This window comes from Trachurus japonicus, chromosome 3 (assembly GCF_045865225.1).
Source record: "Trachurus japonicus isolate A0001 chromosome 3, Traja_1.0".
In the NCBI taxonomy this organism is placed as follows: domain Eukaryota; kingdom Metazoa; phylum Chordata; class Actinopteri; order Carangiformes; family Carangidae; genus Trachurus; species Trachurus japonicus.
This window is the reverse complement of record NC_140909.1, coordinates 3144253-3169586: the sequence shown is the minus strand read 5'-3', so window position 1 is coordinate 3169586 and position 25334 is coordinate 3144253. Positions and strand designations below refer to the sequence as shown.

The window sequence follows — 25334 nt, the reverse complement described above, 5'->3', positions numbered from 1 at the left end:
ACATACTTTCACCTAGAGACTCCATTTGAACTTTAAACAGTAGACACAAGTCTTGTGTATTGGTGTATTACTCCACGTTTTGATAGGTCATATAGTTTTTGATCAATCCCTGTTCCATGACCATGATCATTTTTGGAGAAATTATGAGATTATAATGGGTGTGTATTGCACGGAATGTTCGTGTCAGAGTGCGTGACATCATCGGTTAGAGTGGGAGAAAGCCCAAAAAAATTCAATATTTTTTCTCTTTGCACACTCCTCCTGGACACAATTTACACTCTAGACACATGATTTTTTCCAAATTTATAGACAAACCTGTTCTGTCTCTCACCATGTGCTCAAAATATCAGAGAGACTTACAGAATTTGAATTGTCAGCCTCTAAGTGCGACCACATCTGTTTCCTGCTCCTCATTGACTCCAATACAAAGATTTTCTGACAGAAGCAGAACGGACCCCTGTTTTAAACTCACAAGTGTCTCCAAAATATTAACTGTAGAAACACCAAAATCACACCAAAGCGTTCAGGTAGTCCTTACAGTGATGATGATCTGTGTTTCTTTCTGATAGGAGCTACCGTTTTGTCAGAATAAGTCCAAATGTGAGACCAGTGCAGAGGCAGAAAATCGCTCTTTTTCTCCACGTTTCTGTCTGCCTCAGCCTGGGGGGCCCCTATCGTCGTTGGCAAGGCAACCACCTCAAGTTGCCGTGGTAACCTCTGAGTCTCAGGCCAGAGCCTCAGTTAATCTACTACCAGTCTGTCAAACACAACCACACACACATGCTTACACATATGCACGCACACACAAACACACACACAGGTAACTAACTGTGATCACAGCTCCTTAATATCAGAGCTCAGTGAAAGATGACCACGCGTAGCCCCCCGTGGTCCTATCAAAATTTCCCAGAGGAAATTGTCTAGTTTGCTCTGAAATCCACTTTATACATGAAAACACGTGTATTTATGTTAGAAAAGACGACGTTCTTGTGTTTTCAAAGGCTATACTCTTTGAAAAATAAATAAACTTGGTTTGAATCTTTGTGTTGTGACGTCATGATCATGGGACAGTGTTGGTCCCATACGACAGTAAAATATTATATCATAGTTAAACGCAAATATTCTGTGATTCTTGGCTGTTTTTAACTGTGACTTGGCACTTTAATACTTTTAATATTTATCAGAAGTATCTGGTTATGCCTCTCTCATGCTGTCCTTTCATTTATTTTGATTTATTCATTAATTTATCTAGGCTATTACTTTCATTCTACTAATTATCTATCTTGTTTGTTTATTTATTAACTTAACCTATCTTATCTTTTTAAACGACGGTCTTTTAACTCTCCTTTTTAACTGTTGCTGTTTCGGAGACACCTGAATCTCCCTATGGGGATAAATAAAGGTTTCAATCAATCAATTAAATAAATAATCTCTAATATTCTGTGTAATAAATCATTTTGACGCATGTTGCTGTAGATTTCAGGTCGTTCAGCTTCGTCTCCATCTGCTCCGAGCTCCTCCTCTTGTTTCTTATCATCTAACAACACACACACACACACACACACACACACACACACACACACACACACACACACACACACACACACACACACCCCTCCCCAGGCCATTGATTGACAGGTGTGTGTGTATTTATTCAGCTGTGTACCTGGATGACTCATTAACATTAACATGTTGCTAGGCGATGGTGTTCTGTCCGTCCTGTTATCTCCCCAGCGACCTATAAGCTGCTACCGCCATGAGGCCATAGGGGTTGCCTAGGAAACTGAGTAATGGTATATTGCAGCGTGTGATGTGGGAGCAGGAAACAGCTGCTGGACGACGACAGGTATTATTGATTATTAACTCACTCTGCTGATGCTTCATCACCTGTGACAAACATATAAAACCTGAACACTTCACTTCATTAATATTCTGTTAGAGTTAATTATTCATAGAGAATATAAATAGAAGAACTCAGTGTCCTGTCACATGAAGGATCAGATCAGAGTGTGTGTTCTGTGCGAGACTAGGGATGTCACCATTACTTGTTTTCACAATTAACTGCGGTATTAAACGCCACAATTAATTAATTAATTAATTAATTAATCGTAAAGATTCCTAAATACCGTTACTTTCACAAAAAAAGATGATGTGGGAACCGTATCGGCAGATGTGCGGCAAAATAAAGGTTAATGCACAGATTCTGGTCCATTTACCTATTGTAGCATTGAATTGGTAGGAATTTAAATGTTGAGTGTCATTTGTAATTTAAAGAAAAGAAAAGAAAAAACGATTAAAAAAAAGTAAACATTTGGTATAGATGCGATTTATGATCTGAATATTTCACACGCTTCCTCTAGGGGATTAATAATTGTTCCTATATTAACAGATACTTGAAATATTTTGTATGAGTAATGTAATTATATCTTGACTATATTTGATTTTACACATTCATAGTGTTGTGAAATTAATTAATGCATAATAATCGTGATAATCATGATACCGTGACTTCTCAGGTTCATCAATATTCCACTAGACAAATCAATAACCTATATTACCTACCTTTGTATCATACATCTCGTGTTATGGAACAAAAATATGCATTACTAATTCTCTGTCTTTACCCAGATTCAAATTGAGACTAAAAAATGATCTTATCACAAAATATTGTTGCATATGATACTGACTTTTTGTAATACCTTGTAATCTGGTTTGTTTGTTTCTATTATTATTATGTGTGTATATGTGTATAGTATATTTTTTTTCTTCGTTTTTTCTGTATTTAAAATAATTTTTTCCTTTTTATTTCATTCTATTTTGTATTATTTTGTTTAAAATGCTATTCAAGATATATTCATCTTTCTTTTGTTTGTTTTGCTTTGTTATTTGTGCAATTGCTTTTATAGGTGAGGTTTAAATATAATACTATATAGCCTACCGTAGTGGGTTTCGTCTTTTTTTCAATTAAATTTTTTTTTTTCAGTTTTATTGTTGCTTTTATAATCGTGCAATTAACATAAACATTAACATTTCTCCGACAATAATTGTGTGAAGAAAATGTATAATGGTGACATTTGAGAATGTCATTTAACACAGACAGGACGATGATGATGATGATGATGATGATGATGATGATGATGATGAAGGCCGCCGTCCCTCAGCTCTCTGACCTTTTACTGACGGCCATGAAACCAGCCCGGTTACGTAGCGTGACACTAATCTGTCTGTACAGGCTTCACACTCCACTGCACACACACACACACACACACACACACACACACACACACACACACACACACACACACAGCACCATGACGACTACCACTGTGTGTGTGTGTAAACTAGACTGAAACCTACATTTTAAATGTTTTATCGACTTGTTCAACATGTTTGAAGCAGCAGAGTCAAACTCACTGTAGTTCAGCGCTCACAGACAGATACAGATACAAAGCTGCTGCATTATCTCATTTATCAAAAGGTTTCTTGATTTCTTGTTTTATTTTGTTTTTCAATGAATGAAATAAACTAAACTAAACTAAACAAAGACCAGTTTGATCTGCAGTGGACCGGACCAGTGAAATTACAGCATCATAACCTAACCTGTATAAATAACAAGAACTCTTTGTTTTAGTGCAAAGAAGTACAACTACAAGGCTTTTGGGAGTTCACCTGCTGCTTTTTAAGTCCTAGTTTTTATTCAGAATGGCTTTTAACACTGACTGATGCTGTGACATCTTCCTGTTTTTACACATTTTGATTTATTTTTAAGTTTAACTGTCTCTACGTTTGTATTATTCTTGCTGTGTTATTAGGTTTTAATTCTTATTTTATGTAAAGCATTTATGCATACTGTAAAGTGCTATATGAATAAATTTTGATTGGATTTGAAGTACATTATTAAGATGTTTACATTTAATATGTTTAAAAAAAGAACGTTATGAACAACCTGATAATAACACAACGTTACCAGACAGAGTTGTTTTAGAGGGAAATTCATGCAAGTTTTTCATCAACAGTCTCTGTATTTCCCTCTAAAACAACTGTTATTATCTCATAGCGTGGTGAATGTGCAGCTCACAACTTGTCCACCAGAGCGTTGTGGAGTTGTTGGATTGTGTATTTGATGAGTTTGATGAGGGAAACCAAAGAAATCCCATAATGAGCCTCCGTAGCGTAGCTCTGAGCAGCTCATGGCTCTGCTCCGCCGTCCTAAAAACAGCTTGCACCGACAATTTAAGGTAACAAACCTACTGCTATGACTATAGACCGACTCTCCTTGTTGTTTACATTCTACTTCCTGGTAGAAAACCAGCTGTAATTTGAATGAGATCAATAGTAACGAACGAGAGTTTAGCTATATATCATATTTTTCACGCCCTGTCACCGTTTAGACAAATCTGAGATGATTGAAGAAACATTACTATTTCTGTGTGTGTGTTTTGTGTTGCTATGTGTTGTATTTATTCAGTTTGGGGGAATCACAGTGTCTAGAAAGCATCAGTGGCTCAGCTGACAGGGACAGCTAACGGTAGCTAAGCTAACAACGGTAGCTAAGCTAATGGCGGTAGCTAAGCTAGCATTAGGACGTCAGCTGTTAAAACCCTCCCGTTGTGGGACACCACATGAAACTACTCCAGTTAGCTCAGTCATGTTGGAACTCAGATATCCACTGGAGAAAATATTTGTTCATGGAGCGTTTATTGAGTCACTGAGTTATTAAAGTTCAACAGGTAGCTAACCGTTAGCCCGGCTAATCTATGATAACCATGACTAATTACAAAAATGTGCACACAGAAATAGTAATGTTTGTCCAATCATTGGTTTTATAAACTTTACAAACATCAGATTAGTCTAAACGGTGATATAGTGACATGAAAAAGTAGATAAATATAGTGAAACTCTCGTCTGTCACTATTGTTCTCTACCAGGAAGTAGTTGTAAACAACAAGGAGATTCGTCCTATCCACCTTATTCCTGGGGTCGTTACTGTAGAAACGGTTATGGGTGGAACTTCCGGTCAGCACCGGAAGTAGCAGTGAGCCATTGGCTAACAGCAGTGGTTGCTAGCGGTCTTCATTACTGTTAGCGGGTTATTTGAAAGTTTTCACATTGTTTTCTGTTTTCTTAGTTAATTCGGTAGATGAGGCAATTCATGTGGTGATAATAGACCGGTTATTGATCCATGGTGGTGAGCCTCGTAATTAAAAAATCAGCTGGAGTGAAGAGAGGGAGTAGCGCTGTTTGGTTGACCCGTCTGCAGCTTCTGGGGGGGGGGGGAGCTGCGGGTGGAGGACTGGACTGTGTTGGACGAGTCAGACCAACAGGTCCGCTTGGACCGCGGCCACTCGGACCAACAGGTCCGCTCGTACAACGTAATCTGGGCAGGAGACCCAGAAGTGGACGGGGCTGAACCGGGAGAGAGGCAGCGTGTGTGTGTGTTGTGACGGGAGTGAGGGTGTGCGCCGCCCGTCACAGAGGAGAAATGCATTGTAATGAATGTAACAGCCCCCCCCTCGAGATTATTGTTATTCTGACACATGAGTTAAATAACAGCTGTGTTTGAAGCCACGCTGCGGTTCGTAATCGCGGTGCAGAAGAGTGAGTTTGGAGCTGACGAAAGGAGAGAAAAAAGAGTCGGTGGAAAATGCTCATTGATTAGAGAGACAGCGATCAGCTCCGCGGTGCTGACGAACCCGCTTTAATATGACAAACTATGACTGTGATTAAAAGAACCTAAACCAAGTCGAGTAGAGCTGAGCTGTGACTGTGTAGTGGAGAAGGGGCAACACACGCTATGCGCACACACGCACACGCGCGGTCGTCCCCTCAGATGCGGCTGCATCTCTCCAGGACACTCAGTGTTGCCAACTTGGCGACTTTGTCGCTAAATCTGGCGACTTTCCAACCCCTCTTGGTGACTTTTTTTGTCAAAAGCGACTAGCGACAAATCTAGCGACTTTTCCCCGTGATATTACAAACGTTTCTGGACCTGAAATCACGTTATCACAGCTGTTTTCAACGAGCAGCGGCGCTGCCGCGGGCACTCACAGGTATTCAGCTTACACACAGTAGTGTCACGGAGCTGCCTCCGCTGCATTCAGAGACGCACTGCTCCACGCCACAGACATAAAGAGCGCCGCTGGCCGCTGGCCGCGCCCCCCCCCCCCCCCCGCTGAGATAATGACGTCATTTAGCGACTTTTAGCGACTTTTACGACAGCCAATAGCGACTTTGCTTACTGAGGAGTTGGCAACACTGAGGACACTGTGAGAGAAATAAAAGCTGTGACTTGCTTGGGTAGACGTTGTTTGGTGTCACCCGCTGATTTGCATAGGTACATAAATATCTAGACCCCGAATCTATAAGACCATATGTATAAAAAATTGCGTGTATCATTTAGGGGTTTTTATATCCCTAAATGATACACGCAATTTTATGTTTACTGTTTCATTCCGTGTAAACGTTGTGTACACTGACACACCCCTCTGTATCAAAAGTATAGGTATTTATGATTAAAATAAACTAAATGGATTTTTTTTTTACTACAACTTTGTTGGTTGGACACTCGGATGTGTCTGTGTGTGGTCTTATAATAGATCCATGGTGAGAACCTACAGTAAAATACTCCGCCCCACCACCACCACCACCACCACCACCACCACACACAATCCCTGAGAGCAGACAGTAAAGAGGTGAGTGAGAGAGAGAGACCCCCCCACACACATATGCATTTCTTTATAAAAGAGGAATGTGTTTTAAAATAAAATTATTCCAACTTATATGAGGCAACTTTCCAGAGCTAGCAGATAGCTCGTTGCCTCAACAACTGAAGCAACAAGTTAACAAGTAGCTAAATATGCTACTGTACGTTATCTTTTTATCTTTGGACACTTTTTTAAGTCGTCCTCACACCTCACAATATTAGTAGGCAGCGGTATTATGATATTGTCTCGTTTGAGTTGTAAAAGGTGGTGTTTTATGTCTCTAACGCTCGCAGAAAGTGGATTAGCGCGTACTGTTAGCATGTAAACAAACGCTACTTCCGGTTCGCACTGGAAGCTGCGCCCATAATTCCCGCAAAGCATCATGGGGGCTAGGAATAAGGTGGATAGGGATTATGGCAGTGGGCCAATTTGACTAAATGTTGAACTAACCCTTTAATAGAATAAAGCCAAAACCAGAAAAACTCATCATTTTGAAGTGGTTTCTTGTGTTTTTCTGCGGCTGTAAATGTGCGTGTGTGTGTGTGTGTGTGTGTGTGTGTTTGTCTCACCCAGGTAGGACACCCCCTCCTCCGGCGTGATGGTCCCGTACTTCACCATCATCTTCACGAAGTCGATCAGCGTCTTCATGATGGTGATCAGAGTCTCTCTCTCCTGAGCGTCCTGGTCTGCAGCCACACACACGCACACGCACACGCACACACACACACACACAATGACATCATCATCATCATTACTGGTGAGGTAATGGTGGCTGGTTACCATGGCGTTAATGTTACCTCATGGTGTTTGACCGTGGGAGTTCAAGACGACTGGATTGTGAATAATTAGTCAATTAGTGTGTGTGTGTGTGTGTGTGTGTGTGTGTGTGTGTGTGTGTGTGTGTGTGTGTGTGCGTGTGTGTGTGTGTGTGCAACAAAAGGAGGATCAAACAGCCGTTGACTCATCCTTGACAACGACATCGCCATGACAACAACATCAGTGATCTGGTCCTGCTCTTCCTCTTCCTCTCAGATGAACCAGTGATATTTATACTCTGGTCTAAACCGTGTGTGTATTGTGTGTGTGTGTGTGTGTGTGTTTGTATTGTGTGTGTGTATTGTGTGTGTATGGAGGTACATTTGTGTCTTTATTATTCAATCAAAAGAAAAGTTGATTTAAACAAAAAAAGATATTTTCAATCAAAACAAACTTCATTTCAATCAAAAAAAAAGGATTTGAATGAAAAAACATATTTGAGACCCACAAAATTGCATTTGAACGCTTTTTTCTTTGATTGAAAAGGTTTTTTTTGATTGAAGTGAGTTATTATTTGATTGAAAATAGCTTTTTTGTTAATCGACTTTTTTGGATTGAAAAATAAAGACACAAATATCCTACCCATAATATGGCCTAAATACAAAAAATCTCCCCAAAATACTTTCAATCAGACAATAAAGGCCCTTTCACACCGGAGACGTATTTTTCGCGCGAATAATTCGCGCATCAATATTTTTTTTCGAACCCCGGTTTTCATCACGGATCCTTTCACACCTACCGCGAATGTGTCGCGGCGAAAATGCGACATAATTTTTTTTCGTCGTGCGGTCGATTTTTCTGAGCTTTCGCCCCGCGAATAAACGCATCAACCAATCATGTGCCGTGAAAAGGAGGTACGTCACAGCCCCCACGTCAGAACACACACAGCTGTTTCCCATAACAGACGGTGGCCGCACAGTCTCTCACAGGAAAAATAAGTTGTTCACCGTCTTTGCTCTGATCTCTGCCAGTCAGCCTCCACCTGCCGTCTCTCTGGGCGCACACACACACACACACACACACACACACACACACACACGGACATGCGGGCGCATGGACACGTGCTTGGCCGCTAATGTAAACAATAAATAACCTGTGGCTCGGAGGAGAGAGGAAGAGGAGGAGAAGAGAGGAGGAGGAGGAGAGGAAGAGGAGAGGAGGAGAGAGGAGGAGAGGAGGAGGAGAGAGGAGGAGGAGAAGGAGAGGAAGAGGAGGAGGAGGGGGGGTAAGTGGAAAGAGGAGAGGAGGAGGAGAAATAGCAATAGTGTGTTCATATCAGATATTGATCAGTGATCAGACAGTGAGCTGCTGCTGTGTTGAGTGAAGTTGGTAACAAGACGACAGCGGCATAACGTAGTGAATACATGAGGGATAATTAACAGATTAAAGACATGACGTGGAGGCGAAGAACCTCCCGTCGCAAAGCGAAACTTTGGAATCTAATTGTCGCATCTGTCGCATATTCGCGTCGCCGCCGGTGTGTATGGTTTTGATGCGAAATATTTGGCCGCGAATATTTCGCAATTTCGTGTTGTTTATTCGTTACGTCCGCGGTGTGAAAGGGCCTTAACTCACCTCAATCAAAAAAAAAACCTTTTCAATCAAAGAAAAAAAGAGTTCAAATGCAATTTTTTGGGTCTCAAATATTTTTTTTTGCATTCAAACCCTTTTTTTCTTTGATTGAAATGTTTTTTTTTTTGATTGAGGTGAGTTATTATTTGATTGAAATTAATATTTTGGGGGGATTTTTTGTATTTAGGCCATATTATGGGTAGGATATTTGTGTCGTTATTATTCAATCAAAAAAAGTTGATTAAACAAAAAAGCAATTTTCAATCAAATAATAACTCACCTCAATCAAAAAAAAAACTTTTCAATAAAAGAAAAAAGCGTTCAAATGTAATTTTGTGGGTCTCAAATAATACCTTTTTTATTTAAATCAACTTTTTTTTGGATTGAATAATAAAGACACAAATGTACCTCCATATGTGTGTGTGTGTGTGTGTGTGTGTGTGTGTATTGTGTGTGTGTACCTGAGTTGAGGCTCCGCAGCAGTCGGTAGAAGTTGGGGAAGTACTGCAGGTCCTGCAGCCCGTCGTCCTGGTCGCGGCTCACCTCGTTGCCGCCGCCGTCCTCGGTGTTTTTGTCCCAGGCTTCGACCGCCGCGTCGTCGTCCACGCCGTCGTCCTGCGCCTCCTCTTCATCGTCTCCTCCCTCCTCCTCCTCCTCCTCTTCGTTGTAGCGACGCCTCGGCGGGTCCCACGAGTCCTGGAGGAGAGTAACGGTAAATCTGTTATTTATCTAGAAGCAGTTTATTAGGGCCATGGGACGATCGCCCCGAGCACCGGCCCCTACAGCCGTGAAATAGCTTACATTTTGCATTGAAGTCAATGGGACGGTTCGAAAAAAAAAGAGCGAAAAAGGGCAATCATCAGAGTTTTTCAAACGTCTACTGCTCAGGCATACTTTAACCTAGAAACTCCTTTTAAACTTTAAACAGTGGACACAAGTCTTGTGTATTGGTGTATTACTCCACGTTTTGATAGGTCATATAGTTTTTGATCAATCCCTGATCAATGACCATGATCATTTTTGGAGAAATTATGAGATTATAATGGGTGTGTATTGCACGGAATGTTCGTGTCAAGAGTGGATGACATCATCGCTTAGAGTGAGAGAAGTTCTCTGAAATTGTCTGAAACCTTTCTCTTTCCACACTCCTCCTGGCCACAATTTACACTCCACACACATGATTTTTTCCAAATTTGTAGACAAACTTGTCCTGTCTCTCACAATGTGTTCAGAAAATCTGAGAGACTTACAGAATTTGAATTGTCAGCCTCTAAGTGCGGCCACGTCTGTCGCCGCTCCTCATTGACTCCAATACAAAGATTTTCTGAGAGAAGCAGAACGGACCCTTAAAATCACACGTTTCTGCAAAATATTAACTGTGGAAACTCCAAAATCACACCAAAGCGTTCAGTAAGTCCTTGTGACACTCACGTTCTGCTTCTTTTTCTGATAGGAGTTACCGTTTTGTCAAAATAAGCCCAAATGTGAGACCAGTGCAGAGGCAGAAAATCGCTCTTTTTCTCAACGTTTCTGTCTGACTCAGCCTGAGGGGCCTCTATCGTCATTGGCAACCACCTCAAGTTGCCGTGGTAAAACAACTCTGTGTGGTAACGTTGTGTTATTATCTCATAGCGTGGTGAATGTGCAGCTCACAACTTGTCCACCAGAGTGTTGTGGAGTTGTTGGATTGTGTATTTGATGAGTTTGATGAGGGAAACCAAGAAATCCCATAATGAGCCTCCGTAGCGTAGCTCTGAGCAGCTCACGGCTCTGCTCCGCCGTTCTAAAAATAGCTTGCACCGACAATTAAAGGTAACGAACCTACTGCTATGACTATAGGGATTATGGTGATGGGACAATTTGACAAAATGTTGAACTATCCCTTTCGGGTGAATATTTATTTTCAATAGAGGACAAGAGATAAACACTTCCTGATTTTGATTTTGTTGTTAATTGTTTATTTTGTTTATTTTGTCATTAATGATGAAATGTTTAGTTTTTTTTGTTCAAATCAAATTGTGGTTTTCATCCTTCTTGTCTCATCGTTGTCGTCTCGTCATCTCATCGTCTCATCGTCATCGTCTCGTGGTCTCTCACCGTGTCTGATCCCTGGTCGTCCTGCTCTCCTCTGGCGTCCTGCTCGTTGCTCTCCACGTCTTCGATCTCGTTGTTCTTGGCGTTTTTGGTGATGAGGTCCTGCAGCGCCTCGGCCACCTGGTACTCCAGAGTGTCGGCCTGACTGTCGGTGATCTGGGCCAACACACACACACACACACACACACACACACACACACACACACACACACACACACACACACAGACACACACACACACACAGACACGCACACAGAGCAGAGGAGTGATGTGTTAGAACAGAGCAACACGTATTGATCCTAAACCGTCGCTCAGACTCAGAGATCCGCCTCAGGGAGCAATCTGGACTCATTATTGAGTGTCAGAAAAGTAATTTACAACTAAAAACTGTGGAACAGCAGAATTCACACGTCTGAGAGAGACAGAGAGACAGAGGGTTGGTATTGATGAGTAAACGTCATCGTCCTGCTGCTTCATGCTGCGTCGGGGACAGAGAGGGACAGACAACACGTCAGAAAGAAACATACAAAGGCTGCAGGTAGCTCAGAATAAAGGCAAGGCAAGGCAATTTTATTAGTATAGCCCGTTTTTACAAACAGTTTGTCTCAAAGGGCTTTACATGACATCGTAACAACATCCTCTGTCCTTAGACCCTCACATCCACTGAGGAAAAACTCCATGGAAAACCCTTTTAACAGGGAAAAATCTGAGAAACCTCAGGGTAAAGCTGCTCGAATCGTTCTTCAGTGCCCTTATAGAACAAGGGTCAATGAAATGAACAATCAGCTGCCTCATTAAGCGTCAAAAGTACAGTAGATTGCATTGTTCTCTGGCTTGTTTTGTAAAAAATGTCACAATAACAAAAAAAACAGTGAGTTTTTATAATAAATTAGTGTTTTTTTCTGAAAGTCACAACTACTCTACTCGGCAGTCTTCAGAAGGTGGTTTCCTGTTGCCCCCGTGTAGAACAAATGCAAAACAAAAAACTGTTTATTACAGAGCGATGGCTGCATGGAATTCCCTGCCGAGACTTTTGATGAGAGAAGGTAGAGCAGCCTCTTTTAAACAGGGACTAAAGATGGATTTGTTTTTACAAGAGGCAGTGACTCTCTGACCATTAGAGACGGTTGCATGATTTCTGTTTCTTTGTACTTTAAAAACAGTGTGTAAATGAGATGTGAGCTGGTTTATGTTTTGTGTTGCTGTTGTCCACTGTATGAATGATGATGATCTGTGTTGAATGTTCTGTGTTCAATTCTGAAACAGAAATGTTTGTAAGATGTTTTGACCCCAGGAAGAATAATGGGGATCTAATAAACACGACGTGGACCTACCAGTCCCAGTTTGAGCAGCTTGGAGACGATCCTGTCGAACACGCCTCTGTCGTCCTCCTCGTAGATCTTGTTGGCGATCTTCTGGACGATGTCCTCGGCCGTCAGCGGCGTGCCGTCCACCTGCCGGAAACTCTCCGGGTCGTCTGACAACACACAACACACACACAACACACACACAGTTAAATCACTAAACCGCCTCATTATCAGTAATTAAAAGATGCACAAAATACTTAACACAACAAAATATAAAACAAGTAATTCAACTCTTGGTTTTAACACACATGGACTATTGCTCTGCAGTTTGGTCTTGTCAGCTCTCAGGAACGTAAGAAAATTGCAACTGGTTCAGAAGGATGAACGACTCTCTGTCTTGGTTTGATGTAAAACATAGACTTCTTACTCTTTAATGATTCTTTTGAGAACTGTTTTAACCACAAAGAGTCCATAGATTTTCTATGAAACACACACAATTATTTAACAAGACACACAGCTGAAGGTTGTTTTATTTTACCAAAACATAAAACTACATCAACCAGGAACAAAGTCATCTACAGAGCAATGCAAGAATGGAACTCGCTGCCAAGTTATATTAAACAATTAAATAGTATAATATGCTTTTAAAATCATTAATCATGATGTTGTACTTGATATAAGAGTATGGGTTATAGTAGAAGTATACAGTAAGGATAGTGGTTATAGTAGAGTCAATTATTTGTGGATGGGTTTCATTATATCATGGAAACCTGGTTGGAGCTGTCTTGTCTTGTTATTTTATATCTGTCTATGGTCTACATTGTCTGTATTTATTTGTTTGTGTTGTTTTATGTCTATGTCTATATTGTCCAGTGTGAATGTGTATTCTTATATGTTTTGGACCACAGGAAGAATAGCGGATGCTATGCAGATGCTAATGGGGATCTTAATAAACATGAAACATAAATTATAGACTTTTTATTTTACATTTAGGCTAACAAATGTTCTTGAGTAGGCTATTCTTATTTTTCTTTTCTGAGTTCCCAACATTCAAACAGCAGAAAGTGGATTCATCCATCTGTCCACTTCCTCTCTGTGTCTCTACAGTAACATGAGAGTTTAACTGATCCATCTCCTCCACACCGGAGATGTGCAGTTGTTACAGCTTCACTCTTACATAAAACCTCCCTCACACACACACACACACACACACACACACACACACACACACACACACACACACATGCACCATAAAAATAAACACTTTTTCCCGTATTGGCACTAGGTTGAATCATCACTGATGTTCTTCACTTTCGGCCTATTTCTGTCTGACAGGAAGTAAACACCTGGACCCACTCAGACTGCAGCAGCACCACATTTAGCTGCAGCGTAACCTGACCAGCTGCTTGTCATTGCCGACCTGACCGCACAAATCGATGCAGAGTGTGTGTGTGTGTGTGTGAGTCACTCTGCTTTATGCTGATATATCAGATTACTGCACAGAGAGACGTGTGCTGATGAAATCTACAGAGTGGTCCGACGACCGACGTTATGTGTTGTAAATGAGTTTAAAGAGGAACGGCTGAGACAAAAGCTGTGTTCGAAATCATCCACTCGTTCCCTCACTCACTCCCATCATGTAGCTGCACGATGTAGGGAACGACGGGAGGAGAATTCGGACACTAGACAGTAATTTTCTGAACGTGGTTGCGTCTGCAGATGCTCCAGGTGTTGCTGTGACGGAAGCAGATGCGCCGAGAATCATGTAAACCAGGGGTTCTCAACTAGTCTCACTCTGGGACCCACATTGTCCCATGGTCATTAAGTCGCGACCCACTTTTATAGAATTCAAACCAAGATTGTGAATGATTCAAACCAAGAAGTGAATAAAAACATATCAAACTGCACAAAATGGAGACCAACAAAATGATATATTTGACTTCTAATGCATCTCTGCATTCAGAGCATGTTCACAAAAGTGAATAAATATCAAATTGCACAAAATAAAGACCCACAAAACAAAACAAGATTCACTGCATTCAGGCCACATTAATAAGAAACTGATATCTTTGCATTCAGAGCAAATAATCAGAAAGTGAGGAGGAGCATTACAACTGCATGTGTTCACGTGTCTCGTGCCTTTCAATATAAGTTATTTTTCAAAATAAAAGACATGTCCAACATCAGATGTGCATTAAATATTATTTACTTTTTTGACCAGCTGTCTGCGACCCATCCAGAACGGGTCCAAGACCCACTTTTGGGTCCCGACCCACCAGTTGAGAACCACTGGTCTACACGATGTAGGGAACGACGGGAGGAGAATTCGGACACTACGCGGCCATTTTCTGAACGTGGTTGCGTCAGCAGATGCTCCACGTGTTAGCGTGTTAGCGTGTTAGCTGTTAGCCTACTGCTGTGACGGAAGCAGACGCACCGAGAATCATGTAAACAAACTGGACACATAAAAATAAAACAATAAAAACCGGACACTTGCGGGAACATTTGAGGATGTGATTCTGTGTGGTTGTGTTTCTGGGACAATAAACTGTTGAAATATGAAGTTTGGTTTGGTCAACTACTGTTGTGGCTATTAGCTTAGCTCGTTAGCTCGTATTTCCTCCATATTCTACTACAGTTTCTTTATCAGATTGATTTAATGCTGCCTGTTATTGTTGGGATGCTGCTGCCCAACTCCTGCTGCTCAGGCAAACGGAGCCAAGACAAATACGTCTGAGGAGTTTACTGCTAAATAACCTAAAGAAATCCTAGCTAACATGCTAATTAGCTTCTTCTTCTTCTCTGGCAAAACACGACCGCATTGCATTGTGGGATACATACGGGAGTAGAAAGTAGTGTACATCGCTTGTTCACTCAATTTTGTGGTGCATTGTGGGTGCTTTGTCGTCCACTGGATGAAATCAGCCACGGAGAATTCGAACAACACTACAAAATGGCGAACACACTATAGGCTAGCTATAGTTAGTGCACTACATCCGTGATAGGGGGAGATTTACAACACAGCTAATGAGAGATTTAATTTATAATAATAATAATAATGTGTTTTTATCATATTAGAGCAGCTGCATCTTGACCGTTGTGTTGTTTTATTCATGTTGCTACAGCTCTGAGCCTGAGAAGAGGAGATAATCTGTCTCTGTCACGTGTTCTGATCCTCATCATGAGCACGTGTGTGTTTTCTTTAAAATGTCTGCCGCTCTCGCCAGGTGACGGACAGGAGGTTAAACATCACAGAGGTCAGTGTGTTAAAGGGACAGTTCAACATTTCCTATCACTATAATCCATCATAGCATCATAGCAGTATAGGTTCATCATCACCTTCAAACTCATCAAATACACAATCCAACAACTCCACAACGCTCTGGTGGACAAGTTGTGAGCTGCACATTCACCACACTATGAGATAATAACACAACGTTACCACACAGAGTTGTTTTAGAAGGAAATGCAGCCGGAACTACATGTTCTACAGACACGGCTGCTGGGCGGAGGGATTTCAGAAGAGAAAGTAGTTCAGACTATTTGCTTCATGTGTCGTAATGTTACTTATAGAGAGCCGAAGCGGAAGCAGGAAGTAGCCTAACGTCGCCATGGGACCTCAACTCGGAAAAAGTCTTTAAAGCAGAAGTCAGGTGAATGTTTGTGTTAATCTAAGTCTTAAATAGTCGTATCTTCCGACAGCAATCACTTCTATAGAGTGTTTGGTCTGAAACACGGGTCTGTCAGTCACTCTGCTCTGCTCTGAGCCCAGGAGAAAACTTTCCTTGTATCCTACAACCTTTATCCAATGAGGAGAGAGAACGGCATAAAGGGGCAGTCCTCTCTGTGTGTGCAGCCAAGGGATGCGCGTGAATGTGGTGACGTAGGGACGAGGACCAATAGATCCATGACGAGGGCGGGGGCTGCTAACTCCATCTGCTGACAAGAAGTTAGACAAAACCACCGGATCACTGACTGATAGCTTTAATATGAGACTTTTTTATTGTCGCAGAATTTTTCGTTCTGCCGCTGGAGAAACTCCTCGTTGTCCCTTTAAAGGTGATGGACCTACTGCTGTGACTATAGAGGGGTTATATTATGGTGAGAGGAGGATCTGACTAAATGTTGAACTGTCCCTTTAACACATCACCAGATGTGCTTGCCCATGCTGCTCACCCTGGTCCATCCCGTTCTTGGTGGAGTCGTAGTCCTCGGCCAGGCGGCGGCTCTTGGTGGAGTCGGATTCGTCGGGGACAAACCGATCGTCCTTCCCTCCGGCCGCCGAGTCCGTCGACTTCTGATTGGCTTCAGCCAGAGACTTCAGCACGGTGAGGTCATCACGGTCCTGGTCCTGGTCCTGGTCCTGGTTCTGGTCCGGCTCAGAGGAACGCCGGCTCTCTGGAGGAGAAGAAGGTTTAAATTGCTGTTAAAACAGTTTCTCTTAGAATTTAATGAAATATGATTTCTTATAAAACGGAAAGGTGAAATCCGGCGATCTGATTGGTTGTTAACCGTGGTATAATAAATGGTTAAAACCATAAAATACAATTTAGTTAATTTTAAACACATCAGAAATTGTCTCTCTCTGGATGCAGCCAAGATATTTATGCACGCCATGATCCTGTCCCGCATGTCATATTGTATCACCTGCTGGGGGCAGGCTGGTGAATCTACTTTGAGACCTCTGGAGTCTTTATACAAACAAACTTTAAAAACACTGGACAAAAAGCCAATTCGTTATCATCATTGTAGGATACTTGAGAAACATGAGTTATTGAGCTTTGAGAATTTTAGGTTATTCGCCAATTTGTGTATGGTCTGTAAAATTTTAAATGGTTTGGCCCCACAGCCATTATGTGTTTTTGTCCACGCTCGCTCGTCAAATTCCATCAGATCCACTAGAATATCCTCCATACGAGATTGTACCATACCATTTCGCCGCACTGTAGCGGGGCAATCTGCTTTTTCTGTAAGAGCCACAAACCAGTGGAATACCTTACCTGACGCCGTAAGGAGCAGTAGCATTCAAGTAGTATTCAAATCTAACCTAAAACATCTGTTAAAAGCTGCTCAGCTCTGCAACCACTAAGTTGGTCCTTAGACTTCTTTTTTTGTGTGTGTGTGTGTGGGCGTAGGTGGGATGAGGGGGGGGGGGTTGCACGCAGACGTGTGTAGCCATGTTGTTGTGGTGTTTTATCCCTGTATACTGTTTAATCTGTCTTGTTACTGTGTTGTATTTTTGTGACCTGCCAAGGGACTACAGATGCAAATTAGCTTAAAGCTATAATCTGGTATAGTGCATCAAATGGCAACATTTATGTTTTAACTGTACATTGTCCCTTTTAAATAAATTAAATTGAAAATGAAAATAATGAGCATATACCACGGCTACTATTCTAAAGCCTTATCACAGCGTAGGCTATCACTCCGCCTCAGGCACGTATGACTGGTATGAATGGAAGTTGTTGTCATGTATCCATGACAACGGACTGTTGCAGTCCGTAGCAACAGACAGTCGATGTTTTTACGATGTTAAAAAACGGACTAAAGTAGTGTAATTAGGGTTGGGCGGTATGACGGTATTATACCGTGTGACGGTATAAAATGTCTACCGGTAGAGATTTTGCAATACCGTTTATACCGGAGAAAGAGCAGATGTCTGCGGCATCTCTCTGAGTCACTGTAGTTAGACCGCCTAGACACACGGGGGAGCCGGCACTGCAGCAGACTGCTTGGCGTGGTTGCATCAGCATGACGAAGAAGATTCACTCCAGCCGTAATTTTTTTTCGATCGATCAGCTGTGTTTCACGTACGTTTCACGTACCGTTTCATGTGTCATAGTTCTGATGGTTAGACAGATGAATTAGACCTCTAACACATCCTAAAGTTTGACTTGTCAGAGTTTTTCAGAAGAGGAGTAAGTCAGGTTATAAGCGATGCTAATCTCTGTTAGCCCGTCTATGGTGTTTTACATTATACGTTAGCATTAAGCTAGCGGGCTTTTTATGCTTAGTTGTGACACTGGCTGTGTGTGTTTTAAACGTTGTTTCAAACTATGTAGGTTTGATTGAACACTTTGATGCCTAAATATATATTGCCGCTTAACATATTGCTTTACTCCTCTTTCTATGTGCCATTTTTACGGTAGGACAGGCTAGGACACTGTTTATTATGGTCACTTCCGTCCCTCCCACCCACCGTTTTTCCGTCAGTTGTTGAAATTTGAGCCCTTTTGTACTACTTTACGTTGACTGTAAAGGTTACTTAGGAACTCTAGAGTAACTTCTTTGATTTTCCCGGTTTGACCTGTTTGAACCACAGCCATAGACAGCACAGACCGTAGCCATTTTTGTAAAATGCAAATTTGTGATTCTGTGATTTATTTTTTTATATATAATTGCACTAACTGGAGCCAGACTGCTCTGGCATTTTTTCTGTCTTTTTTTAAATAGAAATCCAAATTGAAAAATAAAAGAGGAAAATGATAAAATGCGACAGTATCCGTTATTTTAAGCCATTAATTGAATTTACAGGGGGAAAAAACATACCGTGATATATACCGTTACCGTGATATGAAATTACTCATACCGTGATAAAAGATTTTGCTCATACCGCCCAACCCTAAGTGTAATTGACATGTTGAAGGTGAACTTTGACCTCCAGAGGGTTAACAATGGTAGAGGGGACTGAGCAGTGACAGAGCTACTAGGAGCTAACGTCTGGACAGCTGGGAACAGCTTTTTATTCTGCTTAAATAAAACTACATGAAATTGATTGTGTATTCCTCTTCCATATTGTCATTATTGGTAACCGTTTTATAAAAGCAATATATCACTCCAGTCCGTGGTCTATGCTCATTCTACCACTCTAAGGGGGAACAACGCCCCTTAGAGTGGTATAATGAGCATAGACCACGGCCTGGAGTGATATATTGCTTAAATGTATTGAGGTTATTATAAGAGGACTGGCTACAGTTGTGGTTGTACCCTTTTTCTTGGAGTGTATGTGTATGAGTTGTTGAAGTGCATGGTCGCAGTCACTTGAGACAGTCAATGCTTATTATTATATGACCCATTTATTTTTATTTATTTACTGTGCGGGTTGTACTCAAGGTATTGAAGTATTGAATGGAGTCTGAGTAGAGAAATGGTGATGTGACGTCTGTGGTGTCTGTCAAATGTCTGTCAGATCTTTTCTGTGGTTTGTTCATTATTAGGCAGCCTTGCTGTTTGTTCTTGTTGTGTCATGTAAATAAATGTGTGTTTCTCATCTGTATATGTGAATGTGTGTTTCTTATGTGTATATGTGAATGTTTATGTGTATGTTGTGTGTGTGTCGGACCCCAGGAAGAATAGTCGATGCTGCTGCAGGTGCTAATGGGGATCCTAATAAAGAAAAGAAAGAAAAGAAAGCAGCAAAGACACAGAGGAGTCAGGAATCTGGACGGATGGAGCAGCAGCAGTTTCCTGGAAGCAGCTGCAACATGAATCCACTCAGGAGGAGGAGGAGGAGGAAGTCGGCTCATTAATTGATTATAGAGAATAAAGTTTCCTCTTACCGGCCGACTGCACGGCAGCCTTCACGCTGTCCGCCTCAGCGATCTGCAAACACACACACGACAAAAACACCACAAATCACAAATCATTCCCAGCAGCCTAGCAGGATATTAGCTGCATGGGATTCATTCATAGTGTTTGTTTGCTGCTGCTGGTTAAAGCAGGTTTGTGTGTTTGTCCGGATATGAACTGAGCTCACCTGCTCCTGGACGGGCCGTTCCTCTGTCAGCTGTCTGTTGTACACACCTTTATCTGCAACACACACACACACAGCCTTTAATTACTAAACCAGGCTTTAAAGGGATAGTAGCATTTTTTTTTAAAGTGGGGTTGTATGATCTCCAAATAGCCCCTAAGTACTTTAATTGCAGTAGAAGACTCTCTGCACTCCTCCCGTTAGCAACGCCAGCCCATAATAGCCCTGCCCAGAGATTTACAACATACAGTGTTGTGAACAGACCCAAAGAAACGGCCTATTTTCACGGCCTAAAAGAGGTTTTACCTGAAAAAAAATACACAGTTCCATTGTTCACTATAATATAATTTTTTCCAGCCCTTCAAAGTGCAGGAAAAACACAGTTTTTATTTGGACCTAACCAACTGCTGATCGGCGGGCGCTAACCCTGAGCGGAGGGATACGTGAGTTGGTTAGGTCCAAATAAACTGTGTTTTTCCTGCACTTTGAAGGGCTGGAAAAAATTATATTATAGTGAACAATGGAACTGGGTTTTTTTTTTTCAGGTAAAACCTCTTTTAGGCCGTGAAAATAGGCCGTTTCTTTGGGTCTGTTCACAACACTGTATGTTGTAAATCTCTGGGCAGGGCTATTATGGGCTGGCGTTGCTAACGGGAGGAGTGCAGAGAGTCTTCTACTGCAATTAAAGTACTTAGGGGCTATTTGGAGATCATACAACCACACTTTAAAAAAAACGCTACTATCCCTTTAACATCAATAAACAGACCCAGATGCTGCATTAATTACATTTACATGAAATAAAATCACATTAAAACCCTCAGTCTGAGTCTGTATAGTGCCACAGACAGTTTTGATGTGTCATTTCTGTTTTGTTGTGTTTTTTCTCCAGTGATGATGTGTGTCTGCTCCCAGCTCACCAGGCCTGAGGAGGCTGAACTCAACTTAATCGGATTATCAAACAAAAGATTAAACTGCGGCGAAAATAGATCACAAGCGGCCTAACAACATGCAGCCGAGCCGAGCCGAGCCGAGCCGAGCCACAGGCTGCTGCTGCTGCTGCTTGCTGCTTTTTTTTATGTGGTTAGAGAAAACAACTCACTTTCCTGACTGACACACTTCACACTACACATGACACAGTAGAGCTGGAGAGAAACCACGAATAAAACTGATAAAATCCTACAGGCTATAACGTGTCTTTAAATAATAAGCCGTTTACAAAGAGTTATAAGGTTCAAACCTGTGATTAAATCAATATAGGACATTTAAATCGAGTCCAGTTGCACTCGATTTAAATTTCCTAGAGATAACCCAACTATGACCTGGACAAATGGGAATATTCACAGGTTTAAATCAACACTGCTCCAAAAAATAAAGGGAACACTTAAACAACACATTGTAACTCCAAGTACATCACACCCGTGTGAAATCAACTTGGGATGATTATTTTGATTTACGTTGATCATTTTTATGTTATTTTGTTCTCAACACACTCTACTATATATTGAATAACGATTTTAAACTGCAATTTTTCATTAATTGAGATCTAAGATGTTGTTTAAGTGTTCCCTTTATTTTTTGGAGCAGTGTAGCTATATTTTCTCGATAACTAATAGCTAATGGAGCAGCGCCGTTGTTCCTCAGGTAGCTACCATGTGCGCTGAGTAGTTTAATGATGTCATTACTATTATAATAATAATAATAATTATTATTATTATTATAGGCTTTTTTTATTCTCACCGGCCGGAGCTGTAGCCGGGGCGGTCGGCGTGGGGAAGCCGGAGATGAGGCTCAGCGCGGCGGCCACAGACAGCAGCTGGAGGACGGTGGACGCCATCCCGGTCTTCTGCTGTCCTGGTCCTGGTCTCTGGTCCTGGTCTCTAGTCCTAGTCCTGGTCCTTTGGCAGCAGCAGCAGCAGGTCTTCTACTCCCCGTGCAGACAGATTCTCCTCCGCTGGACAGATGATGAAGCTGCAGGTCACCTCCTCCTCCTCTCTCCTCTCTTCTCTGTGATTAGAAGCGGATAAAGCAGCAGGTCGAGAGGCTCTGAAGCCCCGTGTGAGCTGCAGCTGCACCTGCCAAGGCTGTAATAGAGTCTACAGTAGCTACACCAGGACCAGGACCAGGACCAGCCCCCTCCGGAGGGGAGGAGGAGGGGGGAGGACGCTGCAAGAAGTGTCAGAGCCAGGCTGTTATGTTAATGAGTCCTAATGGAACATTTACACTGTAAAAAAACAGCACATGAAGGCAAAGCAGCTTGGTTTATTAGCTATATTAGTTTATTTAGGAGACATTGTGCAATGACATTAATCATTTACAGAAAATGAGAAGATGGTTGCACCAGATTTAGCTCACAGCTCACAGCTCATCTAACTTGTTGTATGTCACATACGTCAAACTAACTGTCATTCTGTGGTGTGTCATTGCTATTGGCCTATTGTCTCTATTCTTCTTTTCTTTTGTGTCACTGTTGTTGTATGTGCTTTTATTGTCTATATTTTAATGTTATACTCCCCCTCTCCCTTCCCCTAGGAGGTCTTTCACCTCCTACCAGGCCATTGCCTTAGTAAGAATGTATTCTTAGCAATTCTTGCCTGGTAAAATAAAGGTTTACTACTACTACTACAGTTAATTTCCATCTGCAGTCCCAACATGTAACATATAACAAACAGACAAGAAACACAGAGTGATAGCTACACAAACAGACATAGACAGCACATATACAACACAAAAACAACAGTTTCCACATCTAGAAAGACCAGATCAAGTGCAACACACCTGAGAGAGGTGTAGTACCCTATCCTATATAGTCAATGGAGAGAAAAGTCTTACAAGATACAATTATATATAAAACATTTTAGATATAGGAGCACATTTCATAGCATGGAGCAACTCAATGTGCTTTTTACATAAAGACAAAACATTTAACAGCAAGAACTGTTGTCCTTCTGAGTCAAATTTTCTTCCTTCTTCTTTTGATCCAGTTCACTTGGTCTGTTCCCTCCCTCCATCTGTCTTTCCTCCTATTGTTCCCTTCATCCTTCCTTCCATCCCCTAAATCCTTCCTTCCTTCTTTCCCTTTGTCCTTCCTTCCTTCCTTCCTTCCTTCCTTGACCCAGGGAGACAACAGGAGGGTTAAACATATATAGTTAAAAGCAAGAAAAGAGTCTAAAAGAAAATAAAGGAGAAAGACAGAGAGAAATATAGGTAATAAAATAAAAACTAGACTCAAATAGAGCATGAAATCATTAATTAAAACAATTAAGAGGACTTTTACAGTGCAAATCCAAGATTCAGATTTAAAGTTCTTTTAAAAGAGCTCAGGGATAGATAAATGTTTTTAATCTGGATTTACAAAATGCTTTAAATTGGGACTGATTTCGGTTGCTTATTATTATTATTATTGTTTTATCTATTTCTATTGACACTTTTCAACATTTTTTTACTTTTTCATCTGACCTCCATTCATATTCAACCAGGCATAGTGGCAATCTGCATTTACCCTTCTGTCCAACATCTGGGCATCAATCTAATATTACTTTTAGAGGTCCAAAACTCTGGATGGTTTAGAGGTGGTTCTGAGGTCAACAACATCTTACACATCCTTTAGAAAGTTACTGAAAAAACACCTCATGTCATAATCTTCAGTGTTATTTTTCTGTTAATGTTAATTATGCATCCTTTTTCTTTTCTTTTCTTTTGTTTGTTTGTGTTTCATAGTCTTTCTATGTTGCACTGAACATTTTATTGTTTCATTTCTAATTTTATTTTCCTGTATTTCTCATTGTTTATCTTGAGTTCATGTAATTCTATGATGAAGGTAGTGGAACTTTGTACAAGCCTCCTATAGGCTTCCTTCCCTCCTTGCACTGTTTTAAAATTGTGCTAAATAAATAAATCAAATCAAATCAAATCAAATCTGTTTCTATTCAAGAATTAGTGCGTGATTTTAAATGATTTCCTTCTCATTGACCCATAACAATGTGCAGCCAGCAGGTCAGTGAACACAACACTTGTTAAACTGCTGTTGTTGTTGTTTTTTGCAGCGTGGGCGCAGAGGCCCCGCCCACTCCGTGTGCGTCATCACCGTCAACCTGCGTCACGGTTGTAGATCTTCCACTGGCCGCTCAATAGCAACCGAACCGAGATTAAAACAGCAAACAATTACTGCAGCAGGCCCATCAACAAAGAGACAGAGAGACAGAGAGACAGAGAGAAGGAGGGGGGGGGATATGAGGCCACTTTATGACCGGTTTGCTCTCTCCAGATCTCTGCTGTGATAACTACACAGGCTGCAGGATGAGGAGGATGAGGATGATGAGGATGAAGATGGTCCGGCTCTTATCAGTGTCCTCCTGCAACATGAAGCTTCAATCTAATGACCCACCTCTTCCTCTTCTTCTTCAGCAGCAGCAGGAGGAGGAGGAGGAGGAGGAAAAGGACATTCATAAATGTCGTTACACTAATCAAAAACCACTTTTTCTTATTTTTGAAAATGAAGCCAAACAATAGGCGACATTAAGTCTATTTATTAAAAAATCTATCAACATGAAAGCTATAAAAACTTTGAATTTATGTAGGCTACACTTAACAATGTTTTTGTATGAAAGCTTGTCTCTGTATTGTATTGTCTGTATTGCACCATGTTGACTTAAAGGGATAGTAGCATTTTTTTTTTTTAAGTGTGGTTGTATGATCTCCAAATAGCCCCTAAGTACTTTAATTGCAGTAGAAGACTCTCTGCACTCCTCCCGTTAGCAACACCAGCCCATAATAGCCCTGCCCAGAGATTTACAACATACAGTGTTGTGAATGGACCCAAAGAAACGGCCTATTTTCACGGCCTAAAAGAGGTTTTTACCTGAAAAAAAAATACACAGTTCCATTGTTCACTATAATATAATTTTTTCCAGCCCTTCAAAGTGCAGGAAAAACACTGTTTCTATTTGGACCTTTTGTTTTTTTTTAGACATTAATTGTTGTTGTTTTTATTATTGTGTTTAAATAAAAATGGAAGTGTCCCAGTTTGCCAATAGTGCCTCGAAATTTTGGTTTTGGGTCAATTTGTTTTTGGTGAAGGGTCATTGATCC

General features: G+C 41.2%; 1 protein-coding gene across 1 annotated transcript in view; it reads right to left on the bottom strand.

Annotated features, from left to right (window-relative positions):
• scg3 (secretogranin III) overlaps positions 1 to 22080 on the bottom strand; it is a 37487-nt gene extending 15407 nt beyond the window's left edge. The window contains exons 1-8 of the mRNA XM_085772908.1: positions 21984 to 22080; positions 20250 to 20302; positions 20053 to 20095; positions 16670 to 16891; positions 12521 to 12663; positions 11190 to 11342; positions 9554 to 9788; positions 7274 to 7390 (exon numbers count right to left, since the gene is read on the bottom strand). Of these exons, the coding sequence (XP_085629034.1) occupies positions 7274 to 7390; positions 9554 to 9788; positions 11190 to 11342; positions 12521 to 12663; positions 16670 to 16891; positions 20053 to 20095; positions 20250 to 20302; positions 21984 to 22080 (1063 nt within the window). The remainder of the gene's footprint in view (positions 1 to 7273; positions 7391 to 9553; positions 9789 to 11189; positions 11343 to 12520; positions 12664 to 16669; positions 16892 to 20052; positions 20096 to 20249; positions 20303 to 21983) is intronic.
• Positions 22081 to 25334: the final 3254 nt, after the last annotated feature.